The sequence below is a fragment of the Necator americanus genome, chromosome II (assembly GCF_031761385.1).
Source record: "Necator americanus strain Aroian chromosome II, whole genome shotgun sequence".
NCBI classification, from domain to species: Eukaryota; Metazoa; Nematoda; class Chromadorea; order Rhabditida; family Ancylostomatidae; genus Necator; species Necator americanus.
In genome coordinates, this window is record NC_087372.1 from 5,592,572 (window position 1) to 5,612,615 (window position 20,044).

The 20,044-nt window shown below is 38.6% G+C and overlaps 4 protein-coding genes across 6 annotated transcripts; 2 read left to right on the plus strand and 2 right to left on the minus strand.

The window, feature by feature from the left end:
• Nucleotides 1-657: 657 nt before the first annotated feature.
• Nucleotides 658-4,311, plus strand: RB195_016938 (uncharacterized protein; the record flags this gene model as incomplete). 2 transcript variants are annotated; one of them, XM_064183696.1, is made up of 8 exons in its annotated part: nt 658-786; nt 850-963; nt 1,109-1,213; nt 1,659-1,796; nt 1,858-2,049; nt 3,448-3,598; nt 4,109-4,157; nt 4,235-4,262. In XM_064183696.1, the coding sequence occupies 8 exons, from the start codon at nt 658-660 to the stop codon at nt 4,260-4,262; spliced, it is 906 nt and encodes a 301-aa protein (XP_064039577.1). The 2 variants fall into 2 exon arrangements, with proteins under 2 accessions (XP_064039577.1, XP_064039576.1); XM_064183695.1 differs by lacking the exon at nt 4,109-4,157 and having other exon boundaries at nt 4,235-4,311.
• A 4,681-nt stretch (nt 4,312-8,992) lies between these two features.
• On the minus strand, nt 8,993-19,667 carry RB195_016939 (uncharacterized protein; the record flags this gene model as incomplete). 2 transcript variants are annotated; one of them, XM_064183697.1, is made up of 17 exons in its annotated part: nt 8,993-9,091; nt 9,431-9,505; nt 10,046-10,160; nt 10,222-10,323; nt 10,887-11,025; nt 11,097-11,220; nt 11,599-11,682; nt 11,745-11,874; nt 12,496-12,610; nt 12,901-13,000; nt 13,049-13,162; nt 13,355-13,457; nt 13,544-13,665; nt 14,475-14,579; nt 14,654-14,737; nt 19,232-19,301; nt 19,585-19,667. In XM_064183697.1, 17 exons carry the CDS (start codon nt 19,665-19,667, stop codon nt 8,993-8,995), a joined length of 1,764 nt encoding a protein of 587 aa, XP_064039578.1. The 2 variants fall into 2 exon arrangements, with proteins under 2 accessions (XP_064039578.1, XP_064039579.1); XM_064183698.1 differs by lacking the exons at nt 8,993-9,091; nt 9,431-9,505; nt 19,232-19,301; nt 19,585-19,667 and adding exons at nt 9,870-9,974; nt 11,298-11,364; nt 11,432-11,514 and having other exon boundaries at nt 12,885-13,000; nt 13,068-13,162; nt 14,654-14,695.
• Nucleotides 17,612-17,980, minus strand: RB195_016940 (uncharacterized protein; the record flags this gene model as incomplete). Its single annotated transcript, XM_064183699.1, has 1 exon — nt 17,612-17,980. The coding sequence occupies one exon, from the start codon at nt 17,978-17,980 to the stop codon at nt 17,612-17,614; it is 369 nt and encodes a 122-aa protein (XP_064039580.1).
• On the plus strand, nt 18,095-19,472 carry RB195_016941 (uncharacterized protein; the record flags this gene model as incomplete). The annotated part of the gene is made up of 2 exons (XM_064183700.1): nt 18,095-18,245; nt 19,333-19,472. 2 exons carry the CDS (start codon nt 18,095-18,097, stop codon nt 19,470-19,472), a joined length of 291 nt encoding a protein of 96 aa, XP_064039581.1.
• Nucleotides 19,668-20,044: the final 377 nt, after the last annotated feature.

Genomic DNA, 20,044 nt, shown 5'->3' on the forward strand with positions numbered 1-20,044 from the left:
CCTGAAAAGATGAAATGAATGAGCTTCGGGGTTCCCCAATCCCAATGGCGATACGACAGGTTTGGAATGCGTATGCTGCCTTACAGTGTGGGGCAGGGGGAGAGAGGAGGAGGGAGCCGATATGCCAAGTACATAAGTGTTTTCAAGCCTCCGCCTTTCGATAGACCTCGGCATGTTGATGTTTCAATAATTGTTTCAATAATAACTGATTTCTTTAATTGAGCTGTAGACAAGGTTGTTACAATCCTTTATTCCTGGTTAACGTTTCGACAATATCGCCGTCTTCGGAGCCTGTTTCCAAGCCTCTCAGAGAATTCTGATGCCAATTTGTCGATCCTGGAGGGCCGATTTGCTTGGTTGGCAAGAGGAGGTGTCATCCGTTATGCAGTCACAGTAAAATCTCTAACTGACTGCACTATATCTACTCCTAAACTCGCTAAACTCGCACCTGGACCTCTGGTATAGAATCAGCTCCTTTGTGAATGTGTATCCCTCTCTGATAATTGTTGAAGTTTTGCCTAGTCTCGGATCTCACGTTATCCCCGATGATTGAGATAGTGAAGAAGCTCTACTAATTTCTAGTTATTGTAATTTCTTCAATTGTACTCTCGTATTATTCCATTCATAATTTCAAACTAATAATATCACAGGAACTAGATGACAATAAGGATCATCTACTGCATCCCTTCTGTGGTTTTGTACGCCCTAGTGCTGATAGCGTTGTATAAAGAAGTTAAAGGATCGAAAGGACACTTCAACCACTTACTCATGACTCAAGCAGTTTTGGTACTACTTTCATTACATGTGATCATTCAAGTATGCTTCAGTTTTTAAAGAAATAAATTTCAGAATATCGCTGTATTTTTGAATTCGTTCTATGCAGTCCAACTTGCCAATGTGACAGAAGTAAAAGATTGGTGGAGCGTTTTATACACAAGGGCGCCTGTCATCGTAACTTCAATCGTAATTTTTTTGATCACTTGAAAATAGAGAGAACTAACTGTTTCAGCTGAAAACTGTTTCAGCCAATTCTGGAAAAATCGAAATTGGATTTGGTCGGACAAACAGCATTTAGATTGTAAAGTACCTGTATAGTTTACACTTTCAGTGTGAGTGCCTGGTGTTCCATTTTGCATATGTGCAAACCTACATGACTTTTTTTATATCGCTCTTCCGAACGACAATTATTGCGCTTCCTACAAAACACAAAACGGCAAGTTTTTTAATTTACAGAAAAAAAATACACTCGAATAAATACTTGATTTCTCCCTGACGTTCCTCTAAGCAGGCTAAGTTTCACTAGAACTAACAACAAATACAAGATCGGAGCTATGTACGTATTCATACATGCCAAGATTCAATGACAATTGAGTATGACCATAACTAAATCTAAGATAATTGTTCTGCTTATTACAGCGGACATGAAAAAGAATATAAAGAAATAATCTGATGTTCCGCCTAAATGTATTTGCTTTCGAAAACTACATTCTCTAATTCCAGGAGATAATTTTAAAAATGTTACTCTATTAAAAGTTGAGAGTTTTAGTTACGTTTCTGATGGTAATATCTTAGTCGTTCTTCTGCAAATTTTTCATTGTATTTCATCAAGTAATTTTATATTTTGGTTTATTTTTATTCATTCTCTTATTCTTATTTAGATATGGAGCTACGCGTTCCCTACCTCTGTAGTCATCACTCTTGTCACTCCATTTTTTTCAACATATCAATTTCTAATCTTTAGAAATTGGTTTGAAAACGACTACGATTTCAAGTACTTTATCTTAAGAACAGAAGCGGTAGTTGTTTCACAATAATTAAGGCTAATGATGCCAATGAAGAGTATTTTCACGATTTCAGGGCCTGTACGTTGTCATGACACAGCTTTTAGTCTTCATGTGTTTATTATTGGTCCTAATGTGCAGTGTTAATGCCATCTCAGTAGTGTTTCTTTTCCTTCGTCCTCTTAACAATCAAAATAGAGCTGAGCGAAATATGTTCATCTTAGCACTTCTGGATTTCTTCATCGAGGCCGGTTTCGTCGCATTATACGTGAGTTTATTTCAGTTCTGAGAAGTTCCAAGAGGTCGCTCTCCCTTAGCATCCTTTCTTGTTACGCAGTAGAAGTCTCTAGCAGGGAATTTAGAATTAGGAAAATTTAGATAGTCGGTGATAGATTTCAAAGTAGATTTTGTTTTTTTTTTATTTTGATGTCCCGTGGTTACGTCTGTGACTGTTGCCAATGTAACAATAGGACGACGCAGGTTCGTTACCCCTCTGAGAGTCTCAAATTTTCCCAAAAGATCTAGAAAATTGAAGCAGCTTTTGAAAGATAAAGAATCTAGTTATACGTAGTGTTTAGCAGTTTAAAAGTGGATTTCACAGGATTTAATGACTAAGAAAGCACAGATTCTGCGTACAAATTATTTATGCCGGTGTTTTTTGAGACCTTCAAAAGAAATTTTCTAAAATTTAGCTTGAACAAAATCAGAATTTTCCCGACTTTTTTTAGATTCTTCCTATCTAAAGTTTAAGCGGACCAGACGGTCCGGAAAGAGGGAATTTTGCAAATTTTGGGTTCCTCAAACTCAGTTTCCGAATACTATATGTAGGTGATTTTTTGAAACGTCGTCCCGTTTTTCTGGAGTGGGGAAAAGTGCCAAAATCCCAATTTTTGCTAGCACGCCGGATAGTGTATGACTTTGAACAAAGTCTAATAACTCGGAGCAACTTAGACCTAAACGTGTTATCTTTACAGAGTTGCAGCCGAGAATTTTTTAGTCAGATGCCATATCAATCGATTTTCAGCGTTCCATCGTTTTTCCACATTTTCGATGGTGAAGAATTGAGAAAAAAGACATTTTTTCAAATTGTTCCCACTTGAATTCACCTTTTTCGCTTCTACGAATTATTTTTTCGTGTTTTTTTTCGTCGTTCCTCTGTGGTTCGACCTACATATGCATCTGGAGCTTCTCTTTTTTAGTTGTATTATTTCCTTTAATCAGCACTCAAAATACGTAATAGATTTTAGAACTAAAACAGATTGGAATAAAAATTAAAGTATTTGAATACCAGTATTTCAATAACATTCCAACAAAATTGCTTCTTCTGCTATTTGGTGGACTTCGCTTCTGTCAGCTAGTTAAATTTTCTCATCTGACGTTACTTCTCCGGCTAATTTTTGATTTTTCTTTCTTGAAAGAAATTAAATATTCAATGTATTGAATTGGCAACAACCGAGAACTGTTGCATAAACGTTGGAGGGGCAGGAGGAGGAGGAGGAGGAGGAAAAGAAGAAGTGGAGGAGGAGGAGAAGGGGCGGTGTGTCCTATTCCAGAGGGTGGTGTCCCATAACCACGCATGACGCTGCACTAAGTTGCGACTGTTGCCGAACGAGACCAATGTTAAACTCTTCTCGACGAACACAACGAAAGAAATTGAAATTTTTAGGTTATTATTTACACTAATTCTGCCGGCAGTCCAGCAGCACAGTCTCTAATTCCTTATGCTTCCGATATTCTCACCTTTTCTAATGCATATCTTCTTCTTCTTCTAAACAAACGGATTCGCAAACGTGTCCTGGAACTTCTACGATGCTCACGTAAGTTTGTATTCATTTATTAAGCTTCAATGATATTTTAGTTAATATTTTGCTTTAACTTCGAACGAATCAAGCTACATTACTGATCTGTTTAGATTAATTGAACATATTCATTACAGCAATATGGTTAAAATCCATACTTTTGTTGAGGACAACTTCATCACATCTGCTGAAGTTTCTCCAACCTTCTTTCTTCTGCTCTCTCCACTTTTATTCTTTTTCTCTCTATTTTTGTCTCCTCCCCCTCCCCCCCCTTGGGACCTCTGGGACACAAAACGCTTGGGCCCAGAAAGCACCACATTGATGTGGAAAAACGGAAGTCTATTCTAATGAGAATCTGATGTTGAGTGTAAACTGCAGCATTTTTTTTCCACCTGTACTAAACGAAATGAAAGGTGCTACAAATTTATTAGGGAGATCTGAACAAAATACAAATGGTTAAGAACTTGAAGCAGGCGAAAATCGAAAAATTTTCTTTGTTCCGAAAGTGTTCAAATATACCATTTTCAGGATGTGCCATCATTTTTTGCCCCCAAAAAACGAGCTCAACATTTTCTCAGTTCTTCAGTGTATTCAATTTTGTATTTTCAATTTTGAGTTGGTGTTTTTTTTTGATGAATACCCCTTTGTTTTCAGGATCTACTACGAAACAAGTGCTGAGTAATGGCAATTCACCTTTTGTGGTTAGCATTACTCCACGGAAAACATTGTAAGACTTGATGGATGATGTCGAACACAACTTTCAATGGGAGGATCGAAGCAGCAGGAGAATCGGTTCCCTCTCCCGAAGGACACTGTCGTGACTCTGATGCTTATCGTTGCGTTCACAATTGGCACATGTTGTATTTTTACGAGATGTTTTTTTTTGTTACTAGTAAAGTTTTTTACGGGCTTCTCAACTATTTCGATAGTTTTTCATTGTAATTGGCTTACATTGAACCCCAGACTCTACATTTCTAATTTTAGAATATTTATATATTTCTCTATAAATGCGAATTCTCTTTTTTTTACTGTCTTCGCTTTACTCTTAAATCCTTGTCTTTTCCCTACGCCCGTAGATTCTACTTGTCGAATGTTTTATTTACACCTCTCTATGTATTTTTTTGTAATTCTTTAATTTCTCTGTTTTTTTTTTGTTATAAGGGGATCATTTAAGAAAGCATCGACAATGAAACGTTAGCCTACGGCGGGGAATCAAGTTCTTCGATCAGTAGATCGCCAAGCTGACGGGTTTTGTTGGTCTGATCTTGCATTTCACAACGTAATCACACAACATCTTAGCTTATTACGCCTATACATGAACGAAATTTGCTTCCTGGATTCCTTCGAAGTATTGATTAGCTGTTTCTTGATTTCGAATACTACTTTTGTCATAATCTCAGAACACCGAAATACTTGACAATGATTTCTCAAAACCATAGAAATTTTGTTTATTTACCGCTGTTTTTTTTCATGGAAGAAAAGAAGTTATAAATTATCATTGGTAACATAAAATGAGACATTTTTCCCTTTAAAACTGAATGAATGTAGGTAGAAGTCTCTCCTAAATAGAAATTTTCGCTCCTGTTTCTTACTTCACACAATTTTTCAAATTGAAAAAAAGAGATGAATTTGAGAATATAATGTGTGTTGTAGTTAAAAACGTAGAAACTCTTATTAAATATGTTTTATTTAGCACAACAGGCCGTTGTTCACTTGTAATTATTTATATGTTCGATGAACTAGGAGAATTTGTACGGATAATCATTGCATTCTTTGTATTTTGATGTAATAACCAAATATCCACATTGTTTCTGTATTTTTAGAAGAACGAGACACAGCTATGATGTTTATTTCGCTGATATTTTCTCTGTTCTTGTTGCTTCCGAACATGAACTGTCAATTCATTGATGGTGCAGCAGCCAACAGGTACATAAAGGAGTGCTTTCAGTGAAAATGAAGAGAATGAGAACGAAGCCGACAAAAATAAAAATTCAGCTTTATAATACTAAAATAGTCCTAATTTTTGCAAGTGAAACGTATTGTTCTGTCGTAAACACGTAGGGATACGATCCAGTTCAGTCAAATCTTCTCTCTGGCGCAGAAAATATTTTAAAAATTTTGAAATGTGGGACAATTTCACCACTACAATCAAATAATCAGGGCGAGTGCACAGTCGCTAAGAGTTTTCGTTGTCTACACGATCGATCGGAGGTTCGAATCCGTCCTAGTGCTCACCAAGCCTTTCCTCCTCTCTTCGGGGTCGGTAAATTGGTACCAGAATTGTCTGGAAGGATAAAAACACTGACTTGACACATCGGCTAGCCACCGCACGTCATTGTATAGGCCACTTACACGTTCGTAAACCTCAAACGATCCCCTGAATTAAAGTGTACCTGGTGGCGCATCCCAAGCGGATTGATTAAAGGCATCACCCCATGAATCTGAGGTAGTGCAGATTTCAGGTGGAGTATTCGTATACGGGATGGGAGACTACGGAGAGGGGAGTGATTCCGTCCATTTCTTCCTAATTGCCGTAAAAAAACGGCCCGGAAGATACAGCTTCATTCGTTTTGGCGCACTATTTTGTACAAGAGGTTCGATTAAAGCGCGCCAGCCTTGTGCGGCGCCGCATCTTCCGGGCCGTTTTTTACGGCAATTAGTAAGAAATGGGCGGAATCACCCCCCTCTCCGTAGTATACAAATACTCCACCTGAAGTCTGCACCACCTCAGATTCGTGGGGTGATGCCTTTAACGCCAGACAATTTATCCTTTATCCTTTACAATCAAGTACATTTCACGTCGTAATAAAGTCTGACAGTCACTATTTTGAGATGATAGTGCACATTTGTTGGAAAATCAAAAAAAAATTGAACCATCCTTGAAATTTTTAAATATGTTCACTTCCTGGAAAAATCCCAAGGTAATGCGACAATTTGCGAGCGATTACTTTTACTACGGGTCACTTAATTAATGAAAATATTTGATTATTGCAGGAATTACATGCGATAATGCATAAATTTGACAGTAAATTAATAAAGAGCCTTCCTTTCACTCACTGTGGCTCGCCTAATCGATATTCATCACCGAAACGATTAGATTCGATCATACCCAAAGAAAACATTCATCAGAATTTAGAAGTTTTAGTGTTCATCGACAACTTCTATTCAAAAAAATCCCTCTATTCGAAATCTAAAATTAAAATTTAAATTAAAAATCTGTGACCCGTCACGTGAAAGTGGTTTTACTGCAGTATACATATTCATTTTCAGACCACATACGATAAGCCAAGCAAGAGTGTTTGATCTGCCAAAATTCGCTCCTACGGCTAGAATCATTAAGCTATCAAGGACATTAGGCAGAGGTAAAAGAAGAAAAGGAGAGGATGATCCATTCAGAGATGCAGTAAGATTACATTGTGCTTGGACTCGTTTCATTTTAAAACTTAAAGGCATCACTCCACGAATCTAAGGTGGTACGGATTCCAGGTGGAGTAATCGTATACGGGATAGGTGATTATAGAGATGGGAGAGGTGATTCCGTCCATTTCTTCCTAATTGCCGTAAAAACGGCACGGAAGATACGGCTTCGAGCATTCCGGCGCGCTATTTTCTACGACGAGTTCGATTGGAGCGCGCCAGCGGTGTGCACACGCCGCATCTTCCGGGCCGTTTTTTATGGCAATTAGGAAGAAATGGACGGAATCACCCTCCTCATCATAATCTACTATCCCTTATAAGAGTACTCCACCTGAAATCTGCTCCACCTCAGATTCGTGGGGTGATGCCTTTAACTGAGAACTTACGGATTGAATCGATCATGAAGTTTACTTACGCAAATATCAACCTCGATGTCGTAACGTCCATTTCCGTATACGCAGCGTTTTATGCGTTTTGAAGGGAGCGAAATCTTGCACAAGACAGTCACATTTTCTTTTTCTAGAATTTTTTGGTATTTTTCTTCTTCTTTTAGTCCCCTCTTTCTTAAAGAAACCCCCAACGACAGCCGTTTTGTTGAAGAAAAGCTTAGCTTGACCTGCTTATAGACATTTTTCTGATGTGAAAAAGTACCTCGTTTATTCTCTCATTCAATGCTGCGTGAAATATCGCTATTATAACTTTAATAACAAAAAAGAGAGAAGAAGAAAAAGTTCACATATTAGTAGCTAATTGTTTTTTTTTTCTCTTGTCACAAAATTTCCTCTGTTGCAGACTCAAACTTTTCTAATAGGATGATTCAGGCTGGTTCTTTTGATAATTTCGAAGCTTTCGATTTGGAAACGTTGGAACCGTCATCAGGCGAGTCAAGCTCGACACGAAACCAACGAACGTTCAACCGGAAGGAGAAGACGCGGAGAGGGGAGAGCGTAGGGAGCTTCTTCCCCGAAAGTACATAGGCTAGAATCTTTGTAAGACAGTCTCTAGCTATTTAGCCTGTAAATATACGTAGCTATTCTTGTAGTGAATGAAATTTAACATAAAATTTCACAACTACTGTTGTTTAAGCAGATTTTCCCAGAGTTAATTCTTCAAAACAATCCTATAACGAAATATTTACAGGATTTATCCCAAGGTAGCTTTAGGAATTTCTAGAAAAAAATTTAACGGCTGAAGTACTATGCATCGACCTAGACTGCTTCTGTAAAGGTCGCCTTTCTTTCTTTCAAAAATTCCAATTATTCAGAACTCTTGGTCAAGAGACATTTCACATTTTCTATTCACTTACAGCTTATCTCTTCTTCGTACTCCATTCATCATCACATCCATCGATTTTTGAATCAAGTTTCACAGTAATTGGGGTCTTACGAATGTCCGAAGCATTGTCGTTGTGTTAGGTCAGCGCATAGCTACATACTTCAATAGTAATACGTGGTCTCTTTGAATTAGCTTGGTAAAAAAATAATGCCCGTTTTCAAACATTCACTTCAAAACGCTATAACTCGCCTCAACATCAACTTTATCAATTGAAATAAGAAGCACTACAGTCCAGGCATCCTTACCAACAAGACAGAAGTTTGCCTATTTCCTCTGCATAAAAGTCCGAACTTTTGGAGTCTAGGAACTTCCGAAAGTCGTTTTCGGCATCACCTTGGTTTTGGAAGATCTCACCTCTTAGACAGCCGTCCAGATATTTTTAAAAAAGTGATAGTCGGTTGCGAAAAGTCTGGAGAATATGGTGGTGAGGCAGAGTCTCGCAGCATAACTCGTTCAACTTCAGTAGCGTCACCTTTGAAATGTGTGGTCGGGCATTTTCGTATTGGAGAATCAGGGCCTTTCTGTCCATTAACGGCTGATGAAGAACTTGGAATTTGCGGTTCATTTCTTCCAGTTCTTTGCAGTACTTTTCTGCGGTGATGGTCTCGCCAGGTTTCATGAAGATGTAGTGGGTTAAACCTGTAGCACACCACCACACAGTCACCATGGTCTTCTTTTGCATTTTGCATTTTCGGCCTCAGGCAAGTACTTGAGAGCTTCATCCTTGTCCATCCATCGACCAAAACGCCTCCTCTTGTCCTAAATGATCTATTTCTCGTCACAGGTAACAATACGATCAAGAAATAGATCGTTCTTGTTGTGTAACAGAAACGTTGAGCAGATCTCAAAACGTTGGTTTCTTTGGGACACTCTCAGTTCACGTGGGACCCACTTGTCCAACTTTTTCACCTTTCCAGTTTTTTCCAAATGGCCGACGACTGTTAAATAGTGAACGCTTAGTTCTTGGGCAACCTCTCCTGTTGTTTAGGCAAATAGTCTTCGATGATTGCCTTCAGCAACTTTGGAAAGGTGGTCTCGACCTTCCTTATCTTTGAGGCTCGTATCACCACAACGAAATCTCTAAAACCAATGCCGTACCGTGGATTCGGTAATGCTTCCCTTACCCCAAACAGCGTTGATATTTTGAGCTCTCTCCGCTGCAGACTTACCCACCTTAAACTCGTAAGTGAATATCTAAGTATCGGTAATAAGCAAATACTGACTTTTCTTCAAAATCACTTCAGCACTGATAACCACCAGGAAATGCGCTACAAAACGCTGCACGACTTCCCACATGAAAAATAGGCGTAACCGGAGAAAATTTGTTGTGAAGACAAGGCAACGAAAAACTATGCTAAAAAATTATTTGAGCACTAATCTAATAGTTCACTTTATTTCTTTTGAAAGAAATTACGAGAAATATAATGGAATTTTCTCATTCTAGAAACGCATAAGACCATTGGCGACTTTTCGAGATCCTTGCGATAAGAATTTACTGATTTTCTAATTGACTAGGTGTACATGCTTATGGTAAGCTCTACATTTTAGAACGAGTGAGCCATGGATGTGCTTGTGCTTTCCTCTCTGAATCTGTTGAAATAATCACATTTATCAGGCTTGGACCATCCGTTTTGTGGAAAGCCTGAAACGAGTCAAATTTCTCGAGATGAAAAGGGAAAAAGTGGAGATGCTGCTCCATAAAATGACACACACCTTAGAAAGTGCCTGTTCGATCTCAGGAACATTTTTCACAAAATAACCGTCACCACCAAGCGCACGGCAGAGTTCATCGTAGCGGCATTCGGGACTGAGCGACAACACAGGATACCTGAAATGAGAGTGATTCGGATGATTTTTGTGGAGCAGCATCAACCAAGCATCAATTATACAGCAATGTTGGATCCCCGTCAACCGCTTTCATGTCTTCCGGAAGCATTCCACGATAAATACCACTGTTGTTGAGCACTACAGTAACGACAGGCAACTTATATCTGGAAAGTAGCATTTTTATGGATATTACGATATTTTCTTCTTGTGAACCGACGAGGAAAAACAGAGACAGGGATTGAACTTAAGGTTAGGGAATGGTTACCTTGAATGGAATACGCGAACTTCTTATACTTCACTTTATTTTTCTAGGTTTTTTTTCTAAAAAAAAAGTGACAAGAAAAGAATATAAAGATATTTTCTTATATCAGACACGAATGAAAGTTTGAGAATATCTCAAATTTCTTAAAAACCTGTGGAAAATGGAATTAGAAAGAAAACGAAAAAAGAAGAAAAGAAAATATCAAAGGTAAAAATAAGGGTAGAAATAAGGAAAAAAGCAATTAAATTGAGTCCAATTTCACGGACGTTTGAGATTTTTAGAACATTTAAAGAAAAATTTTTAATAATGCCCTATTCTTCTTTGCCCAAAAAGTACTTCATAGAAAAAGAAGGAGAAAGAATTGAATCGAATGGAGACAAACTGGGAAAAAAGAAAGAATCCACATGAAAATACCCATAATCAGGGATGATTCTACGAATGAAACCTTAAAATCTCGATTCAAACCTTGCTATGGTCTCGATTTCCATGCCCGAAAATCCGAAAGCGCTATCTCCTTGAACAACGAGCACCTTCGTTGTTGGTGAATAATCACGACAGAATAAAGCAGCAGCGAGAGCGTATCCCTGACCAACACCCATCGTTCCTTAATATAATCCATACACAGTTTTTATTCTTGAGGATCATAATGCGAACACAGAAAAAAAAAATGGTTACCGAAAGTTCCAGCATCCAGTCGTCGTCGTGGCAATAACGATGGCATCATTGTTCGCCCGATATCCATTGTGTTTGCTCCCTCATTCACCACAATCACGTCGTTTTTAGCTAAGAAATCACGAATCTGAAAGAGATCCGTGTGCTTACAGTAAGTTACTGTATGTAAATGCAGCCAATTAACAGAAAAAAGATGGAAGGTACAGGTGTGTATGCTGCGTAGTAATTAAGTGGAGTTGAATAATTGGCAGCCATTTCTTCTACCACCGCCCTTGAAAAGAGATTTTTTTCCACGGAAAACACGAAAATAAGGAAAAAATTCAAGTGAAATTGGGAACCTGTTTTTATTTGCATTGGCCAACAGGTCGATCATCCATTTTTCCTTCTCGGAATACTTCCAGTCGCTCATTTCTGAGATCACCTATAATAAAACAGCGTTTTTATCTCGGAATTTTCACATCAAAAAACGAGTCCTCCACTATCGCCTTACTGTAATTTTTCTTACCAAACTAAGAGTCTCTCCAATATCACCAAGTAACGGCACCGTTGTTTGCACATTCTGATGGAATTCCTCCGGAGAAATATCGATCTAAAAGGTCAATGAAGAGAGGAAAAAGTTGCTAAGGTGAACCGAAAATTGCCGAACTATACCTGAACAACCTTTACATTACTTTTAAATCTGGGAGGTAAACCGAAATGTAGCATCCAATTCAGTCTTGCTCCTATAAGTACGATACAATCGCTTTCACGGAGCGCAAACGATCGAGCGGGAGCTACTGATCTGAAAGAAAAATTTGGAGAATGGATGCGTTGGTGACAGAAGATCTCGAGCTCGTGAGATTTTTTTTTTAATTTAATCGAAACCGTAAGAAAACTGCAGAAAGAATATAACAAGAATTGAGAAGACATCATAAAGTAAATTTCCCAAAAAAAAAACGAGCTGGCAAAAATAAAAGTTTCGAAGAATTGCTGGAAAAATATCCCAACTGGTATGACAGGGATTGATAGAAGCTGCTCAAAAATAATCGATAATAACAGAAATAGGCGAAATTTTCCACAAACCGCAATAAATAAAAGTAAAAAATCAATACTCAGAAGGAAGAAGCGAGAAGAAAAGAAAATCTGAGTTGATTTAAGTAGTGAGATCGACGATTTTATAGATTTGTTTCTAGATGGATTTCGAGAAAAACCATAAAGCAAAAGATTTCCTTTCCCAATTTTATGTTTAAAAAAACCAAGGATTAAAAAACAAAAGATTAAAAATCAAGAGTCAAAAAATATCGAAGATATCAAAATAAATCTTCACCTTCAAAAACTTTTTCTTATAGTTCTGGGAATAGAAGATAAAAAGGGAATGCTCAATCTGCTTTCATGTTCCATGTTTGCTAGTTCACGAACTAACCTCGGATGAGAGTCCGTGCATACTCCTTTGCCTCCAGGTGTGGCCAGCCATGGTAGGCCACTACTCGTGAGGAACTGTTGAACCATCGTTGAACCACGTTCAGACCATGCAGCACCTGGAAGAACTTTCCAGTGATTAAATCCGACATACCGAGTCTTTAGTGGAGAGAAAATGTCCTGAAAATTATCCTCTTCATTCTTTGGATGGTTTTGTACGAAAATTGTGAAATAATAAATGTAGTTTTAAAAAATAAATAATTGTGACTGTTAGAACTACTGAAAGAGAAATATATCAAAAGGCAAATGCAGTTTTGCAGGAAAACTTAAAATCTTCAAAAAAGAAAATCCAAAAAAATATAGGGATAATATTAAAGGTGCGGATTGACGTGCCTTTCCCAACAATAACCAGGGGTTTCTGCGCTTGTTTGATGGTAACCGCAGCTCTGCGCACTATCGACAATGGTGGAAGACAAACCGGTGGTGGTAACGGCACCTTCGGCACAGACCTAAAAAAAAAACACTTATTTGTTTTTGAATAGAATTTATTTTCTTACGAATAGCTTGTAAACGGACGGGATTTGATCCTCTTCCATGGTGGATAGAACTAAATTCCCCGGCATGTCAATGTAAACAGCTCCAGGACGACCATACATGCATTCTCGAACAGCCTAAAATCCAAAAAAAAAAACTACTCAACGGAACCTCATCCCTGAACGGTGAGAGAGTTATGGAGGAAACTGGGGAAAAAAATAAGAAATTATTACTCGAAGTGACAAACTGCAAGTGAACCAAGGAAAAGATAAATTCCTCAACTTTTCAACATGAAGTGGAATCGCTTGCAATGTGGTCGGACGGCTGACATGTTTACAGCAAAGCCGTGCCGATTCCGTTTGCGGCCATTCCTGAAATGCTCCACGGTTCTCCTGATCGACATCCGACGAGCCACCGATGCAAATCACAGGCCTATAAAACACTACAAATTATTATTTACCTGAGAAAAAAAAAGATATATTAGGTTGAATCGGTGTCAAAACATGGAAATCTCTCACCAACAGTTTACAGTTGCATTGGCAAGGCCACCAACCGCATGAAGTAGTCCAGGACCGGACACAACCAGACATACGGCTGGTTTTTTCGTCAAATATCCCATAGCTTGAGCCGCGTAGCAAGCCTAAAAGAGTTTGGAACTTGAACAAAATTATTTAACGTTGAACATTGAACGAAAAGAACAAAATAATCCCAAACTTCAAGTTTTTAAATGATAATACAATGATAAACACCAATAATAAACCTACTTTGCTTTTGAAAAAAAAAGTGAAGAATTTGTATGAACTTTATCAATTTGCTAGAAATGTAAAAAGCTCATAGAGACTTCAATCTATTTCGAAAAAAAAAACGAGGGAAATTTCACAAATTCTATGAAAAATGCTGTCTTAACACAACTTTGTTAACAAGGATAAGATGTAAACGATTAAGAAATATTACTAAGGCGATGCCGTGAAATCATTCCATTGTAAATACAAAATGGTGCTGAACAGTGATTATTTCTTTTTTTTCAATGAGAACACCAATAATAAACCAATTTTCCAAAATTAAAAGGGCTAAAGTTATGATGTATGGAGTTTGCCAGCCTTTTCGGAATACATCCAGCTTATAAGGACTTATGTCCATTTGGAAATAATTGGGAAATTTCCATAGAATTCTCATTCAAAACTTCAAGGGGCAACGGATGGTATGTTTTAGGGAAGATAACTACAATGGTTCAGCAAAATATTTTTCTTGTGGTCGAATTCAGTCCGTGAAGGTTTTTTTTTGGTTTTTTACATTTATATCTCGTTTTATCTGAGCTAAGCGAAAGAATAAGAAGAAAAAAGTGAAGACAAGAATAATGAAAGAGAAAACTAGTATGAAAAAGAGAGTAAAGAAAGAAGAAACTAGGAAAATGGATGAAAGATCACAAAATATCACTATTTAACATACCGCCTGTTCATTTCTACATCCAACATATTTGATTCCATGTGCTTGTGCTGCCATTCCAACTTCAATAATCGGGAAACCAACTACACCGAACATATATTCGACATGCTGTACGTACGATCATTAGAGAAATTTCTTTTTTTTTCCACTAACCGAGAAGAGAAAAGAAAAAAAAAACGAACCTGTTCTTTTAGAGATTTTGCGAGAACACTAGCACCATCCATTTTTAACGTAAGGGGAACAACAGGAACTCTTAACTGCTGCTCCTAAATGTCTGATTACATTCGTCGAGCGTTATCAGGTGGCCAACAAACGGGCTGTCGCGCGATCGTGAAAACAACCATCTTTGGTCTCGCCGATCAATACGAGGGGTCATCCGTAATAAAAAAAAAAGAGGTCACCGACACGAGAAAACACCACGTAACATTACATCATCGTTTTACAAATGAAAAATGATAAATAAACAACAACAACTGTGAAGAAACCTAGAAATTTCTCTAAAGTATAAGTTTAAAGCAGTCTCGCACAAAGGCTGGAGACGATTTTTCTCACTTGCTATTTCAAAATTTATGTTTTTTCCCTCATTTTAGTACAAACTTTAATGAATCCACATTTTTATTATGAAATAGGAAAGATTTTCAACGAATTGCTAGAGAACTGTGAATTAGAACAATTTTGGAATAAGTTGAATTTTTTTTCTCGGACTATATACAGAAATTAGTGTGAAATTTTATCGGATCTCTTTGATACAACAATTTTTTATTTACCTCATTGATTAAAAAAAATATTATGCAGAGAGAAAAAAAAGTGGGGTAGGTGTAATATCAGAAAAAATGCAATCACACTTAATGAAGTGAAAAAAAAACAAAACAAAACAAGAAACAACAAGACAGTGAAATTGAATAAACAGCGTTTTCTTGATGTTTTGAGTTTATTTCGACATTTTATGATTATTCCCACCCACCTTTAGAAAATTTCTTTTTTATCAGCGTTGTTAAAACGTATGAGTGCAGCGAATATGCTTATTTCCATGATTAATTTCACTCGGCTTTTGAGCAGAAGTTCTGACCGATGTCCAGAAAATGAATGGATGGAAAGTATGGTGAAGAGGTTGAGCTAGACTGGAAATCCTGGTACGCTAGAATTGCTGGAATTGACATATCGGAGATCAACAGCTGATCGTCAACTTCTCCTTATCGTGCAATATTTGTTATCAATGCTATCTTGGAAAAAAAAAATTCGTGGAAGCTCACCCTCTCAGACGAGGCGTTAAAGTCATCACACCACGAATCTGAGGTGGTACGGATTTCAGGTGGAGCATTCCTATACGGGATAGGAGACTATGGAGAGGGGGGTGATTCCGTCCATTTCTTCCTCATTGCCGTAAAAAAATGGTTCAGAAGATGCGGCGTGTGCACACGGCTGGCGCGCTCCAATCAAACTCGTTGTTGAAAATAGCGCGCTGGGACGCTCGAAACCGTATCTTCCACTAACCGTATCTCCGTTTTTTACGGCAATTAGGAAGAAGTGGACGGGATCACCATTCATCTCCATCTGAAATCCGTACCACCTCAGATTCGTGGGATGATGCCTTAAAAGGTCGAGCGGCTGATCAAACGTATACCACTTACGGCCATGATTTGCATGATATCGTAGTTGTCGGTGTTCCCTTACCATACTGAGAGCCTACGGAATTAACGACTCGTGAAGGACTACTGGACAAACGATAGAAATAGCGACCTACCTACCTACCACCCGTCGCCTGATCTTCACGATTCATTCGCGTCTTTCCGCTGGGAACGTTATTCTGCATACTCTTCACGACAGTCTTTGATTTTTTTTCATTCCTCCTATTTCTTTCTTATAATTTTTCTTTTTCTTCTTTGTCCTGCGCTAGTTTTGTCGTGTAAAACAAAAGTGATAGAATTTTCTCATAAAATTTTTTTTTTTAAAATTTCAAATCATGTTTTTCTGTGTGCTACCGAGAAAATTACTTCACTTTCTAAAGAAAGAGAGAGAAAAGGGAGAAAATAAAGAGGGAGAGGAAGAATGATGTGATGAACACTTTGAAAATTTGCTTTAAAGGACACTAATCTGAAATCCACGGTTCCAGTCTCACACTTTGCTGAGACTTTTCCAGCATGATTAATCCAACAATGAACTCCATTAGAGATCTGGATGAAATGGTGAAGTTGGATAAAATTTTTAATATTTATGACTGTGGAAAAAAAACTTTGGAAAATTCCAATGTTTTCGTTGATTGAAGAATCAAATTTGATATTTGCTTTAAAAAATCTATGGTTGCAATTCTAGAGCTTAAGTTATTGAGAGTTCGTCAAAATCTTCAAAAACTCTAAAAATTCATGTTTCTGATATTTGACAGTTTCCGTGGCCTCACAATCGAGAAATTTCTGTCTTTCGAAACTACAGTTGTTCGCCCACGCAAGAAATGATTCAAATATGGAGCCTACCATATAAAAAAATCTAAAAATAAGGATATAAAAAAATAAAGTTCACCCATCTCCTTATCCTATAACAATTTCATGGCGGGTTCGTCGTTTCTCCAATGAGTTGCAAGTAGGTTTTCCTTTTTTCCTCTTTTTTGAATGATTTCTAATATTTTTGAATGTTTATGCGCCAGGAAATTCTGCCCACTTTTCCTCTACCAGCAACTATTTAAAAAGAAGCTTTTGGCTGAAAAATTCCAACCTTTCACAATTTTGTAGGCGTTCATGTAGATAGCGGACAGGAATCAATTATTAAAATTAAGAAGGGAAGCACAATTTTCGTAATAATAAGCTTTTTTTTAAGGGTTTTGAAAGTTTCTTTTTTTTTGGTAAGATACTAATATGTAAAAAGACGTTTGGAGAAATTTTCGCCCAGTTATGAACTGTAGAAAGTTGTTGTGACTGGATTTTATTGCAATAAATCCATTAATTGAAATGTTCATCAACATTGAAAAGCAACCCGGAATTCCTTTGATTTCGCTTCTCAACGAACGATGCCGTTTGCAATCGTGCAGAATCTCGTGTGTTTTTTTTTCCTCTCAGACAAATCCACTCGGTGACAAACGTCAGCAACGCGCATTGGTGCGTGGCTGGGCTGTTTATGTCAAAAAAATGCTCGTCAGAATCGGCGAATTAACACTTTTCTGTCTTTTCTACCCGCAAGGGGTTTCGAAGATATATGACAATGTTGACATCTCGTCTTCGTGTCCTAGTCAATGGTGACACGACGACGAAACGGGCGTAGGTTGAGTGAAGTTCATAGTGCATATCTTGCTGGCTGCGAATGTTTGCAAACACTTCTCTTGCAGCAGCACCAGATCCCAGAACTATATGTCCGGAGTCCTCCGGGAGGAGTGTTCGTATTATCAGTGTTCGCAATCTAGTCACTAATACCATTAGCTGTTTGATTCGTTGCGCCCTCAAATCCGCGAAATCTGCACGCATTTGTCGGCCTGTCAGAGCACCACGGAGGCATTGCAGGCCCAATGGAGACGTAGACATTCGGCGTCGGACGTAGCATGAAGCGCAAGGAGCCGTCAGACAGCGACAACTACCATCCGTCTTGATTAATTTTAATAGATATATCAGTCGCTTCAGCTTACAAATTGTCGCTTTATGGGCGTTGGAGCAACGCCGGAACGGGCGGAAAGCATCGGAGAAAAAGTGACAAATAGAGAGGATCAACGCTGGGGTGCGCGCGACGGGCCTCTCTTCGTCCGTCCCTTCGTCCGTCCGTCCGAACGAATTCCACTTCGGGACGGATACTGTAGGTGTTTATGGGCTAAAGTATGCGGATAACGAGCATTTCGTAACGGACTCGTCGACTAGGGCATTCATCTCTTTTTTGACTAGCTGAGCAACGAGAAAAGGGTTATGAGTCGGTCGTCAACTTAAAGGGTATTAGTGTTGATTCCGGTTGTGACAGCTTTTGGAGACTGAGCATCCATAACACGTTCAAATATTCGCTAGTATAACAAGATATATAGAAAGACTTCGTGATCAGGTAAGAACATTTATACGTTCCCGGCCAGAAATTCAACTACGTTCTTTTGAAAAGTCGACTTTTTTTCTCAAGGTCCAGACCGGTCTGCTACTCCAGAAGGTAGAGACGGCATCACTCTTAGATTTTTTCTTTTCAACAGTACTATCCATAAGCACATTTATGGATCATTTTCCCTGAAAAATGTTGATTGGGCAGTAGATTGGATACCGTAGGAACACTACACATGCACACTGTTGGAATTCCGGTTTATTCTCTTTTAGCGGAGTGATTTTCTTTCTTTTCTTTTTCTTTCTTTTACTGATATTTAATTCTCTTTCTCTCCTTATCGAAGAACTCCCACTTTTTCTTGGTTTTCCACGCTGGAAAATGTTGCTGGAAAACGGTTTGTTCAAAACAAAGGTAGGAGGGATTAATAGACGTCAGCAAAACCCAGTGAAGTAAGTATTGAGCATGAGGTTCTCTTGCTGATACATCCTGGATAACGCATGGTGAAACAAATTCCTTCGCAAGATTCTAAAATCCTCCATGTCCCACAGGAGTCCGGCAGCGTGGCGAAATGAAATCATGTGATAAAATGATATTTTATGTGCGTAACGGCCTCTTACGTCGGGTGTCATCCAATTATGAGAATCGCGTCGCCGGGTTGTTCTTAAGTGCAACAGTCGGTCGTAAACTCAGCGCGCCGAATGCGGTGATGCCGTAGAAAAACGTAGCCGGCTCCTCGTACAACAACGTTGAATCGCCGTTACCGTATCGCCACGTAACGATGGTGCGCGATCCGCGCGTATTGTACGTAAATCACATGATGTGCGACTTTGCCTGCACATTATCGTTGACAAAACCTATTCAGTGAGCGACGAGGAATGCGGTGATGCTGATGCTGATGCTGCTATGGATGCTGTATGGGAAGCGGAACACGTTCGTGGATCATCGAATTGTACGCTGAAGAACGCTGTTACGATCATGTACATAAAAAATTCCAATGGATGACCCCACCTCAAGGGTAGATGAAACGTTGTTGAAGCACACGATTTCCACCCCATATCTCTCCACGATCAAGTGTGAATAGTGGAAGTATTCCATCATGCTGTCGCCCACTAACCGCGACGTGTTATCGCACCACAATCGCGCTCGTTTCGAGCCGACACGTCGCGCTGCCACAGCACCAGCAGCGGCGAAATCCATTCCTTACATGCTAATTCGTCCATCAGATAGACATCTATGCGAATCGAATCAAAACATGCCCCGTGTGCATGTGTGTGTGATGCCGCGAAAGCCTCATGTCATGTGCTTGATATTTCGCCCAGGGTTTTTTTTATCCTCTGGAAAACATTCGAAGATTTACTTTTTCTGACGACATCTCACTGAAATTAAACGCAAAATTGTGGTCCCTCAGGGAATAAGCGCTCGTGTTATAGGAGGTCCAGTGAGAAAACGCGGAGATTTAAAACAACTTATGTCACCAACTATGAAGTTCTATTTAAACGGGGAAATGGTGGATTTTAATCGAATCCGATGGTATTTCTAGTCGTTTTCGTGAAAATTTGAATTCTGAAACCATT